Source organism: Lycorma delicatula, chromosome 8, assembly GCF_047948215.1.
Source record: "Lycorma delicatula isolate Av1 chromosome 8, ASM4794821v1, whole genome shotgun sequence".
Classification (NCBI taxonomy): domain Eukaryota; kingdom Metazoa; phylum Arthropoda; class Insecta; order Hemiptera; family Fulgoridae; genus Lycorma; species Lycorma delicatula.
This window is the reverse complement of record NC_134462.1, coordinates 123,298,387-123,311,648: the sequence shown is the minus strand read 5'-3', so window position 1 is coordinate 123,311,648 and position 13,262 is coordinate 123,298,387. Positions and strand designations below refer to the sequence as shown.

The 13,262-nt window shown below is 27.9% G+C and overlaps 1 protein-coding gene across 2 annotated transcripts in view; it reads right to left on the bottom strand.

The window, feature by feature from the left end:
- Nup205 (nuclear pore complex protein Nup205) overlaps positions 1 to 13,262 on the bottom strand; it is a 121,827-nt gene that overhangs the window by 85,134 nt on the left and 23,431 nt on the right. For both annotated transcript variants that reach the window (XM_075373852.1, XM_075373853.1), the window contains exons 4-8: positions 10,753 to 10,971; positions 7,862 to 8,042; positions 3,292 to 3,428; positions 2,890 to 3,066; positions 1,158 to 1,261 (exon numbers count right to left, since the gene is read on the bottom strand). In XM_075373852.1, coding sequence (XP_075229967.1) covers positions 1,158 to 1,261; positions 2,890 to 3,066; positions 3,292 to 3,428; positions 7,862 to 8,042; positions 10,753 to 10,971 — 818 coding nt within the window. The remainder of the gene's footprint in view (positions 1 to 1,157; positions 1,262 to 2,889; positions 3,067 to 3,291; positions 3,429 to 7,861; positions 8,043 to 10,752; positions 10,972 to 13,262) is intronic.

Below are 13,262 nucleotides of genomic sequence, written 5' to 3'. Positions count from 1 at the left end.
CATGAAAAATCAAACAGTGCAACTCCCAAGTATATATAATTTTCATGAACTAAACTTCAAACACAGTAGTACTGGTACATCAATCTATATCTTACAGTCAATAACAAAAAATATATTGCTTGGAAAAAAATATATATATATTGAATAATTTCACCTTTGCTATTTATCATTTTTATGAATAAGACCAGTAGGAGATGAGAAGGAAAACTGAAAGCCAAGAAATAAGAACATTGTTATTTACCAATAACCTCATTATTTTGGTGTAAGGATTTGTTCAGAATCAAAGAATTTCTTATTGCTTGGTAGAAGAAAAAATGTGCAGGGAAGATGAAAATAAGCATTTTTTTCTTAAAATGTTGCTAATAAGAAATAATTACAGCAGAAGAGGCAATTTTCGTATAACAATAGAAGCACTGGAAATTGTTCAAGTATATATTGGGCTGGAAAATATTTGATAGATATCAGTAGAGAAAATACAAATACAGTGCAGATGATAGAATAATTTTCTTTTAAGTGTTACAAGTTGTAATATAGGATAAAGAATTGGTGAATAACATTCGTGAATTACTATGTCCCTAATATAAAATATTGTTCAGATTCAATCTGACTACAGGAAGCAGTACAAATACAGGACTGCAATGAAGTTTTTAAATAGGATAGGAGAGACAGAGTAAGAAACACTACAATAACATTATACCTAGGATGAAGATCATTAAAGCACAGAACTTAACTATGTGCACAAACATGTTTTGAGCAGTTACAGGGAATGCAAAGTGAAAGAGTAGCAAAAGAAATTTTTAATCATGAAGATGAGAATAAAGTACATGAAATCTAAGAAAAAAATGGGTTTAAAGAAAGACCTAAAAATGGAACGTGAAGTAGAAAAACGTTTTCAAGAAAGCACAGAAAACAGAGTTGTTACGAGATATATGTTCTCCAGCCTGACCAATAACAAGTGGATAAAGATAAGGGATGATCAATGATAATTGATATGAATAACAATCAAAGGCACATGAAATATCCTGCAATCAAATTTATGTATTTGTCAATTTGAATTAGTGCATTATAAATTTTTCAATGAAAAAACTATTTCTACATAGCGAGAAAATAAAAATAAATATTACAACAAAAATTAATTTATTTTTATTATTACTTACCTCTTTATATATATTTTCATTCAGGAGAAAATTTGAATTCAAAAAATTAAATACTTTAGCATCTACAGCAGCATCAACTAATAAATCATCTTCATCAATAAAAGCTGAAAAAGAATAAGAAATTTACAAATGTAGAACTATAATTCTGGAAATTTAGTATGTAAGCCTGTATTATATATATACCAGTGTGTATAATCCATTGTTGCACTTTATAGTAATAAAAAAGTGATGATCTTACTGAAACTTTCTGTACTTCCGGATACTACTTTTTATTTTCACAAAAAATATAATATCAAGATAAACCTTTCCTTAAAATTTAATCTAGATTCTTCAGCCCTCTCTGGGTGAAAGCAGTCACGTAATTATTTTTTTAATGTATATGCGTATTATAAAATTACTAGAAGTAAAAAGAAATTACAAAAAAAAAAAAAAAAAAAAAAATAGTGTCCAACAATTCTTTTTTCAAATTTCAGCAGCACATTTTGTCCACCTTCTTTTCATAAGAAAGGGACACAAGCCTGTTACGCCATCCAATAAAAATTAACTTATCTTTCCATCACTTCTTCAGTCTTTTCTTTTCTCTCCAGGACAAAACGTTTTGTTGATTTTTAGTAATCATCTGTCACTCATTCTTTCAATGTGTCTGAGCCCTTCTTCATCTTCTGTACCCACAAAATTAATCGTTTATTAAAAAAAAAGTCTATAAGTCCTTTCTTATTTTGAAATTTCTATTTCATCGTGCAGTGCATCTTGCAACAAATCTTAAAAATTTGTTTCGACAGTGGAAAGTCTTCTTTTATGCAGAGATGTCACTTCCATATAAACAACCAGGCACTAACATCAGTTCATAAAATTTTACGAGCATTTCCTTCCTTACTTTGTTCTTCAGTACCCTTTTCATGATCCTGTTCATTCTATTAAATTTTTCAATGTTAGTTACAATATCAAATTTCCCATGAAATGATGTATTACACCCAAAAATATTGAAATTACTGTCTTGTTCAAATGGCTAATTGTCGTCAATAACCATCTTTGATCTGGTGGCCTATAATCCTTTAAAGATCATAACATTGCTTTTTCCACGTGAAATATACACACTGAATCTGTGATATTTACAAATTCAAAAAGTGCTCATTGGAGCGCATATTATATCCTGACTATCCACAAATAACAAGACATTTTTCCTTTCCTCAAAATAAAATTCCTTTTTTTTAACAGATACTTCATAGGAATAAGTGAAGTACATAAATAATAATAAAAAATTATTTAATCCCCATTTATACTCACTTTCTACCAGCTGACTTTCCATCTCGCATAGATGTACCACATTTATATTATCATTTGTTGATTCCAATACTGTTACAATTATGATATTTACATAGAATAAATTTTAACAGGAACTTACAACAAACAAAACGTTTATAAACGTCTCTATGGCCAACTGACTCCAATTCTGATTAATGAATAATATTTTTTTTACTATTTATATAAATCCAAAGGATATTAAAAATATCATTCACTTTAGTATACCGTTATGGAATGGGATCACAGGACATTCTTCTTGGGTAATGCCAAATAAGCAATATCATCAAATTAAAAAGTAATGCTATTTATTAAGTTAATTAATAATAATTTATTAGTTTAATTAATTTATTATTTATAGTTTAATTAATTAATAATTTATTAATTAAGTGTAAAAACATTTAAGGAACAATAACAAAATATTACAAACCTTGACATTGTAATGACGGAGGAGCCATTCGAAGAGTAGCAAGTGAAACGCCCCACGCAAGTTGAGTTAATGCTTGCAAGCCACTACATTCCCATGTTTTTGATGTGTTAGACAATTCAGCTAATAAACTAGATACAAATCCAGCCTGTTCTAGAAGTGGTAATTTTTCTGCTAATTCTGTTAAAAAAATTGTATAAGAACAAAGAATTTTACAATAAAAGAATTTTGATAAATGAATTTTGATAAATTTGATAAAACAATTTTTTTTTTAATTTTTACAAAGTGATTAATATTATGATCTTATCCGTGATAAAAGCTTATGAGAATTATCAAAACGTTATCAAAAAAAAATCTAAATTACTTTTAAGTGAATAAAAACAATAATAAACTGGATTGAAATACCTTCGCCATCCTGTCTTTTATGAAGAATACTTATATCAACAGCATATAAAAGAGCCATCTCCAAAGCTAAAGTAACACTATCAATTCCACCTGATGAATCTTCCTGAATTTTGGTCCGTCGAAGAAGAGCAATTAATCTGAAATTAATTTATAATATATTAAAACAGAATCGATTCAATCACTACCTAAAGGCAGAATAGTCATGGCTAATTAACAAAGATATTTATACAATTTTAATTTTAGAAATATCTACTTCAGGATACATTGACAATTCAGTCAAACTAGATTTTTATTCAATTAGAAAAAATTAAACAATATAACACCATCAAAAAAAAAGCTTAAAAGTTCTAAACATTAACAACTATACAGCTATATACACCCACATAGTAGCAGCAATTAGGGAATTTAACAGGTATATATACATGTAGTAATTTATTCTTCATTCAACATGTAGGTCATATACCATACGGCCAGTATCTAATATCAAAACACTCTGCTGAGGCCAGATGTCCATTTTTAAACACATTTTTTATTAGATTATTCTGACAAGACTGGCCATCATACCACACTATTAGATATGTAATGGCTTATATTTTATAACTGAGGAATACTAGGAAGTAGAAACAAGTGCTATGTAGTTATAAAATTACTACTCTATGGAGTGCTTGAAATCTTGTCTGCCATCTTAGATTCGTCATACTGAATCAAACTTTTTTTAAATAAGATGATATATGATTTTAATGTAAAGTTTATGAGAAAAAGGATGGCAAAACCGTTTCTCAATAACTGCTTTTATTTTCAAATTAAAAGCTTCAAAATTGGAAAAAAGAAATTGAGATAATAAAACGAAGTAAAATGCTCCCATACAGTAACTTTTTTATTTCTTATTACCTTCAGAACAATATCCAAAAGCAAACTTTAAGCAGTTAATGTTGGAATTAATGACCCAAATATTAATAATAACAACCTTCACAATAATAAATAACACTACATTAGTAGTAATAATACACAACAAATAATTGCAACACTACTACAAATTAAATGGCCACTGAGATTTACTTTTATTATCACAATATTTAATTTTTAAATTTAGTTAAATGTTTTTTTTAAATTAATTTTTCACTAAGCCTTTAATAGAATCTTTGAAAGTTATTTTTTGAAATTGGCGTCAAATTTTAAATGAGTCAGAAGTACATGAGAGACAGATTACGAAATTAATAGTGCAAAAGACGCGAATTATGAAATTTGTTTGAATTTAGTGCAACTTTAAAAAATAATTTTCAAAGATTGTATTGAGGGATTACTGGAAAAAGTATTTTTCTCTCTTCAGTTCAATTTAAAAAAAAAAATTTTTATTCACAATTAAATTTCGTGTATAGGCTTTCAAAGTTCATATGTGAGGATATGGAATGGACATTTTATAGCGTGTGAAAAATAGCATGTCTGACTAAGATTCAAACCTGGGATCTTCCAGATGAAAGGTTGATTAATTAAAATTATTATTTTCATTATAAAAAGAACATTCCAATGCATAATTTCAAGTATTTATGGAAATATCTTTACCAAGGTAAACAGAGTACTGAAATACTAGTTTTCAATTCTGGGAAATAGAAAATTTTTTCAATCCATATAACTAATAAAGAACAGAAAAAAATTATACAAAATTTTCTAACAATTTTAATTTCTTGAATTCAGCGTAGCAAAAACTTGGATAATCTGTCCGTAAAAGATGAATTCAATAATGTAGATGGCTCAGACATTTCATTCAAGGTGGTGTGCATGTATTGGAAGATGTTTTCTTTTTTGTTCAGATAAAGTACAGTTTCATCTTTCTGGATATAACAATCAAAACAATAGAGTATGGAGTTTTGAGAATCCTTATAATTATCATGAAAGACAGTAAAAAATAAATTTTCAAAAAGTGTGTGATTTAATGACGAAGAATGATCAGACCCATTTTTTTTTTTACAGAAACATCACCTGCAGAATATTATTTAGCATTAAAAATAACATATTAATGTTACAAATTTCATAGCCTTGCTTGAAATTTAGGAGCAAAACTACGGTTACAGTAAGATGGTGTCATACGCCACACTGCTAATTTGACTATAACAAACATTTTATACACTAAATTTACATACACTACATTTTTTAGGGATAGTCATGGAAAAATAATGGGCACTTTTTGTGCATTCTCTTAAAAAATGCTCTGGCACTGAAAGGGTTAAAATAATTTTTTTTTGTTAAATTTCCAAAATTGATTTTATTTTTATTTATAATATTATATTAAATAAGTATTATTCTATATGAGGAATTTTCAATAATTAACGAGACAAATTAATGTAGACAAAAGGCGGTTCATTCAATAAACATAACCTCTTTTATTGATTTCAGAATGTCAGCTTTGCTTGAAACATGTACGCCAGAAAAGCAAACTTCAGTAATAACATTTTTGCTATCAGAAAGTATGAAACCGGTGTAAATGTACTCAAGAATGTTAGAAAAGAATGTTGGCGAAAAATGTTTAAACTGCAGAAACATGAGTAAATGGATGGAACAGTTTAATTCCAGCAGAACAAGCATAACTGATCTTTGCTCTGGAAGACCGGTTGAAGTTTTAACTACCGCACTACAAAATTACATAAATGACCTTATTTGTGAAGAAGGTGAGTCAAAATTTCCCAAATTGCTAGTTTGTGTAATATTAGTGTTGGAACTGCGCATTCAATCATTTATGACGAGTTTAATTATCACAAAATGTATTCGAGATGGGTTCCAAGACTGTTGACTCAAGCCCATAAAGACACTTGGATTCACATTTGTTCTGAGCTCAAAGAACAGTTTGAAATTGGATTGGGAGGTGTTGCCACAACCTCCTTACAGCCCTGACCTCACCCGATATTCATTTGTTCGGCCTGCTCAGGCTTTTTACGTGGGACGTAGTTCAGTGACAACAAAGCGGTCAAAAACATGGTACAAAAATGGTTCAAACAGCAAGGTAAAGATTTCTATGCCACAAGAATCAGAAAGCTCACGAACAGTGGGACAAAGTGTCTAAATGTTACTGGAAAATGTTGAAAAGCAGTGCAAGTTTCTTTGTCACTCAATAAATCATTTTTTTTTTTTACATCAATTTGTCTCGTTAATTATTAAATGTCACTCGTAATTTAGTGGTCAAAGTGAAGTTTGTAACAACTAGACTTCAGAGTTTTAATGAATTTATTAACGTTGTTTTAAGGTAAATTAGCAAAATGACTGAAAATATGCTACGTAATCAGAAAAAGTGTGATAACTTAAATTAGGGAACCATACAGCAAAAAAGAATCAAAAAATTATCATAATTTTCGATTTATTTTTGATTAATCAAATGAAATGTTTTAATTAATCATGTTTTAATATTTTTCTAAATAATTTTTTTTCTTTTATTATTATTTATTCTATGAATAACAACATATGCTTACACCAAATTACAGTCACATTACACATTACAGAGTTTTATAGTGTATGAAAAGAAACTAACAAGATTTCAATCCTTTAAAACATTCGTTCTCAAAGTGAGCCCACAGAAAATTGGGGGCGTTCAGGTGGCCTAAGGCAATGGCTGATTAAAAAAAAGAGGCAAAAATTATGTTTTCCTGATATTTCAAACTAAAATTAAATACCTACTACACTAGTACAAAACATTTTTGGCTTTTGCTCATTTTGTGCCGTAAAGATTGAGACTGCAACATGTATCACCTGCTCTCAGCTTAACCCAAGATCATGTTACAGTCTCAATAATTAAAGATTTCAATATCTCGGCACAAAATGAACAAAATCCAAAAACTGCAACATTACATAAGACCACACAATTTGTCATTAAAGTTAGATCTAAACCTTTTTTTTTTGAAAACAATTTTTTTACAAAAATACATTCAAATATGATTAAATATACATCATAATTGCTCTCATTTAAAATTTAAGTTTCAACTCAGAAATAGGATATGCCACATTTAAAAGCAATAACTGCAAGTGCTGTTTTTAAGAGCACATCTTAAAAATAGTGGCAATTATTATTTTTAACAGATGATAAGTTTAAAAATTTTGGGACAAATTAGAAAATGTTTGATTCTCAATATGGGTGGTGGGCGAAAAAGTTTGAGAATCAATGCTTTAAAATGATCTAACCAAAAAATGAGAACCGTTAGTTGAAATTCCTATATATAAAATTACTGATGTTTCTGTACAACTTTAGTTCAAATTATACACTGGAATTTAAGAGATAAAGAAAAAAATTATATTACAAATTCACAATATTATTATTGTCTGTTTACGGATAGGAATGCATTTGCTTTACCCTAAGTGTAAGTACATTTTTGCTACGGAGCCAACAATCATTTTACTGATCTGATAAAATCTGTTAAAATATAAAGTTATTCCTTTTCATTCCGTACTAATTGTTCAACCTTTACATATTATCACATTACAACTTCAGATACCTGTTTTGTCTAAAATTATTCTTATCTAACTATAAACAATTCCACAAAAACACTAGAATAACAGCATAACATAAAATATAAAAATAACATACTCTAAAGTTGGCTGTTTTGGTAGCCCACTTTGGGCAGCCCATAAAAAAACAATATCAGCAAGTGTTTGTCTAATTCCTTGGTATAAATCAACAACCTGATGGTGATGTCGAGGACCACCAAGAGCTCTGTTTACTTCTAAAATTTGCATTTCCTTTGACAAATCCAAAGATTCCAATATATCTGGAAAATAAACAGCAAAAATAATAATTCAATTACTCTTTTAACAACAAAAATATTATTTAAATCAGTAATTTTAATACCAAATGGGTATTAAAACATGAAACAAATGATAAAGGGCCCAGCTATAAGTAAATATCAGAATAAATCCAGAAAAAATTAGGATGTAAATATCTCAGAATAAAGAAAAATGATAATATCTTGTATGAAAATTAATTCAATTAATTTTGAATAAACAGAAAGCACATCTTCTGAATAATCAGAAAGCCAATCCAAATTATAACTATTCTAAATTAAAGGAGTTTTTCAATGTTATATTTTACATAAGAGACTAAAAATAAAAAAATTGTATATTTTTAAGTAAAGATTGTTTTAATGTTCGAGTGATATAGAAAAAACCTTTATTGTATTAAAATAAACTTACATATAAGTATTATTTTTCTACTTTGTTACCATTCACATTTTTCATACATTTTCTTCTTCTGACTTATTATTTAGTCTGAAAGTTTTCATGCCAGTGATTTAAACCAATTTCTTCATTTCTCATACCTCATTATTTTCAACCTTCAGCACTGAAAATGCATGTTTTAAATGGAGAAAAAGGTAATAATCACTAGCTGCAATATTGGAACTGTACAGTGGATGTTTGAAGACTCCCAGCAAAGTCACTTTAATTCTTGAACCTTTTTATTTCCTTGTATGAAGTAAAGGAAGTATTGTGCGATTAGCTGTATAATGTTGGAATTTTGGATTTAGAACTGTTGTAACATTTAGTTGTGCACTTCCCCTTTTGATTGCAATCGACTTGACCAAAAATGTTCAAAAACAGCCAAAATTCAATTTTTTTTGGATTTAAGTTAGTGAAATAAAATTTTAGGTACTTTTCATTTTAATTCAAAAATGTTTACAGAGGTTAATGATTATTAATAAATCAATATATTTCAATTTAAAAAAATTTTTTTTTAAATATATGTATATGAAGTCTGATTCAAACCGATGTGTGCATGGTTACAGATGTGACATGTTCTCACTTACACCTCATAACTACTTGAGTGACATGAAACAAAATTAATACGTAAACTAATATAAAATGCTGATATAGACACCACAAAAAAATGTAATGCAATGTGGTGTCCACCACAATGCAATTGTGTAACTGTCCACTTTATTAAAGAACGGAGGATCATATCTCACTTTCAAATGAGGGGCAGTAAAAAATGTGTATATGTAATCTAATAGGCGTACAAAGAAGGTGTTTATATCACTTTCTTTTTGCAGTGTTAGGACGGGCACTGTCATGCAAAAACAAAATCCCATTGGACAGCTGTCCACATTTTTGGTTCTGAATAGTGCATTAAAAGTTTTAAACACTTTAGAATACATAATGGCTTTTATAGTACTTCCACAATCCAAGAACTCAATAAGCAATATCCCTTTATCCCAAAAACAATGGCCATAAACTTCCTGTTTGAATGTTTTTGCTTAAATTTCTTAGGCCTCAGAGATGATGAATGTCACAGACAATGATTGCTGCTTCTTTCAACATAAGTATATGATATCCAAGTCTCCTAAGCAATTTATCTCCTTCATTTTGAAAAATATTTTACACTCCATTCCTGATAGCACTTTAATGTTTAAGCTGTAGCGAGATTTTTTCTTGAGTCTGTTAACACTTCTGGCACCTATCTGATACACAACTTTCAGTAACCCACCTTTTCCATTAAAATGTCACTGAACACAAAACATTTGAAAATTCATTTGATAATTTTGTAAATAAAAAATTATCTTCTTTCATGAATTTTCTCAATTACTTTTTCTAACAAAACATTTGTTATCACAGACAAAACCTACTACATTTATCTCATCATAAGGTTTATCCTGCCTTCTCAAATCAAGCACACATAATATTTGGTCAATAAATGTCACAAATTTCTTCATGGATTTCAACAGCAGTTTTATTTTATACTATTAAGAAACAAATTTCTGTTTGAAGCTGATACTTTGTGACTTTATTTTAGCATTCATTTTAATTAGATAATGCAAGGCAATTAAAGTAAATATGGCTGGACTATTGTTACCAACAGATTAATACTGAGAAATATAAATTGGCAACAATGATTAAACAGATCTTAATTAAAAAACATGGTTTGTATTTATTGAAATATGTCTAAGAGGTATACCTGCAACAGTTGCGGGTGACCTGATATGAAACCTCATTAACACATAAAATAATACAGGCATGCTTAAAAAATTGAATTTTTGATTACACAGAATAGGTTTTTACAGAATACATTAAGATTTTAAGAATATTCAGAATTTACAAATAAACATAAGTTAAATAATGCCTAACTTAATTTTAAATTAATCTAATAATACTTTTAAAATTATATGTTTAAATGGATATGCTCCCTGCGTAGTGGTTGGTTACAGTTCCTGAACAAATTACTGATATTGATTTCTTTATACATTTTCCACATTCCTCATTTTTTCAAAGATCGATTGAAGATGATATTGTAAATTGAAAAATTTTTGATAATGTATCAAAATAACTGGTTGTTTTTTGGCCAAAAAGTAATATCAGAACTGTGAAAATTTTTTTGTAATAATTAATTTTTTTTGTAACATTTATAATGTTTATATTTGCAATATTTAAAAAGAACATCTACATATTCATTTGTAATTTTGTACAGGTTAATAATTCCCACGTACTTACTCAGAATCTTTGATATGATTCCATCAGCTAATAATTCATTAGTGAAATTGGTAATATAGTTTGAGACATCAGGATGACAATCAACAGACCATAGTACACCCTGTCTAGCTTGAACTAATATACGTAACGCTGTAACCAAAGCTCTTTTTCCATCATAATACAATAATACAGCAATTAAACCTCTAGTTAATCCTATATAATATGGGATCTGATGATGAGCTGAAAATAAAACAATATATTATCATCTTTTTTATTTTTTAAAATCAAATACAGCGAAATACATAAAATTCAATACATCACAATACAATAAATATACAATCATTGATTTGAAAGAAAAAATGTGATATAACAGAAAAAACATAGTTGAAATAATATAAGGGTGGTTAAGACATATAAACAGACAAATATCCTCCACAATTTTGAATAAACATCATGCCACGTGAAGTTACATGTAATTTCTCTCCATTCAATGTATTATTAATATTCCATAATTTGTATACTTCCTTAAAATGTAAAATTTACTTTTTTATTTAAGTAATTAATAAATGGCTCTCCATTATCTGTTTTATTAATATTGGACTATTATATTTTTAATACACAATATCTTGTTTTTATGTTTCTTTTTTTTTAATCCATATTTTTAGCATATGACCAATTCAAATACAAACAATGAAGTAGTCTGTTCAAATTTTGTAGGTCATCTCTTTAAATGGCTACCAACATTTCACTTTCCTTTTGCAATAAACCTTAGATATGGTATACCAGCTGGTATAACCAAAGTGTTGTAAAACCCTCTTTCTGATAGTAATCTATTGGTCTGATATAAAAGAAAAGAAAAAGGTGATTATAAAAATTCTGCCATATTCCGTTGCTCAGTAGTGATAAATTATGAAATGTAAATAAAAAAAATTTAATACACTATGAATAAATCTGAAACAATTCTATAACTGCATAAAAAACCTTACTGAGAAATAAGGATTAAAAAATGAATACACGTTTTTAAAAATTGCTAAAAAATGAAAAATTAATTTCCACATATTAAAACTATAGTGAAAAATAATGTCTTAATGTAACTGAAAATATTTGGATCAACACTGATCAAAAAGAACTCCTCAGCTTTTAAGATAAGTTTTAATAATTACAGCAAAAATCTTGGTTAACTAAATTCACAGAATTTAGATAGAGATATTGCTGTATACTCAATAATAATTAGAATAGTCATAATTATAATTAATCTAATTTAAAAAATTCTAATTTGATAAATTATATAATAAATCATAAACCAATAATCAGAAAGATATTTCATTAGATTGTGACTAAGAGCACATTTGTTCCACTTGCTTTATAGGTTTACAATCTTTTATATTTAAAAATATATATATTCCTACTGATGAAATAGGAAAGAAATTTGCTGAAGTAGTTTAACAATAAATAAAAAAATTAGAATAAAGCACACTCAAGCTTTAAGTACAAAAAACCCCTTTTAAGTGCAATTAAAAATTATCACAAAAATCCTAATCAAAAGTAAATCCTATTAACCCCCAATTTTCATATGGGTTTGAGTGTATAGAAGCTTTTCTTTGTCAAATGTATTTTATAGTTTATGAAAAATTTACTTATAATAAACACCAGTTAAATCTTTTATCAGATTTTGGTAAAATTAGGATTAATGATTTTTTTAGTTTGGATTAGTACAGTGATTAAAAAAACAGAATCCTTAAATTATAAAAATGCTGTACATTAAAACCATTATTCATTTTCATGTTTTAAATCTACAAAATTAATGGACTCTAATTAAAAACAAACAAAATTTTATATATTTATACGTTTAAATAATTTTCCAATGTGATAAAGAAGAAGAGATTAAAAATTAATTTTAGTTCCCATTAAATTCAACAGTTAAAAAGGATTTTAAAATTATCATTACCTAACATCTTACATAAATCCTTCATAAACTAACATCCCCAACATATTTGTTTGAATAAAGTAAGCAATAATGTCGCGTAATGCCATGGGCAAAGTACAAGGTATGGTTTTTAAAGTAGGGCCCATTTTAAATCTTCCACCAATATAAATGATAAAAACAGATGGCAGCTGCATAGTTATCAGTCAACAGTCTGCAAATAAGTAAATTGTTAAACCACCTTAGTCATTTTGTTGTTAGATGTTTATATTTATCCATTTTTATGAGTGCGACAATTTGTGATCTCTTGAAATACGAGTAATCTGATTTTTGATAGCAACAAACAAGTCTGCAGCTGAAATTCACAGGCAAATTTATGACATTTACAGGCCAAGTATTATGAGTGATCCTAAAATAAGACATGGTACTGTTCATTTTGACAAAGGGGAACAAAGATTCACGATAAAGAATATAGTGGCCGGCCATCAGTGATAATGGAAGTTTGATTGAACAAGTTGATGAAAAATTGTCACTTCACTGCATCTCAACTATTTGATGTTTCATGACCTTTGAATTACAAAATTTTGACCTAAAAATTGTAATTCAG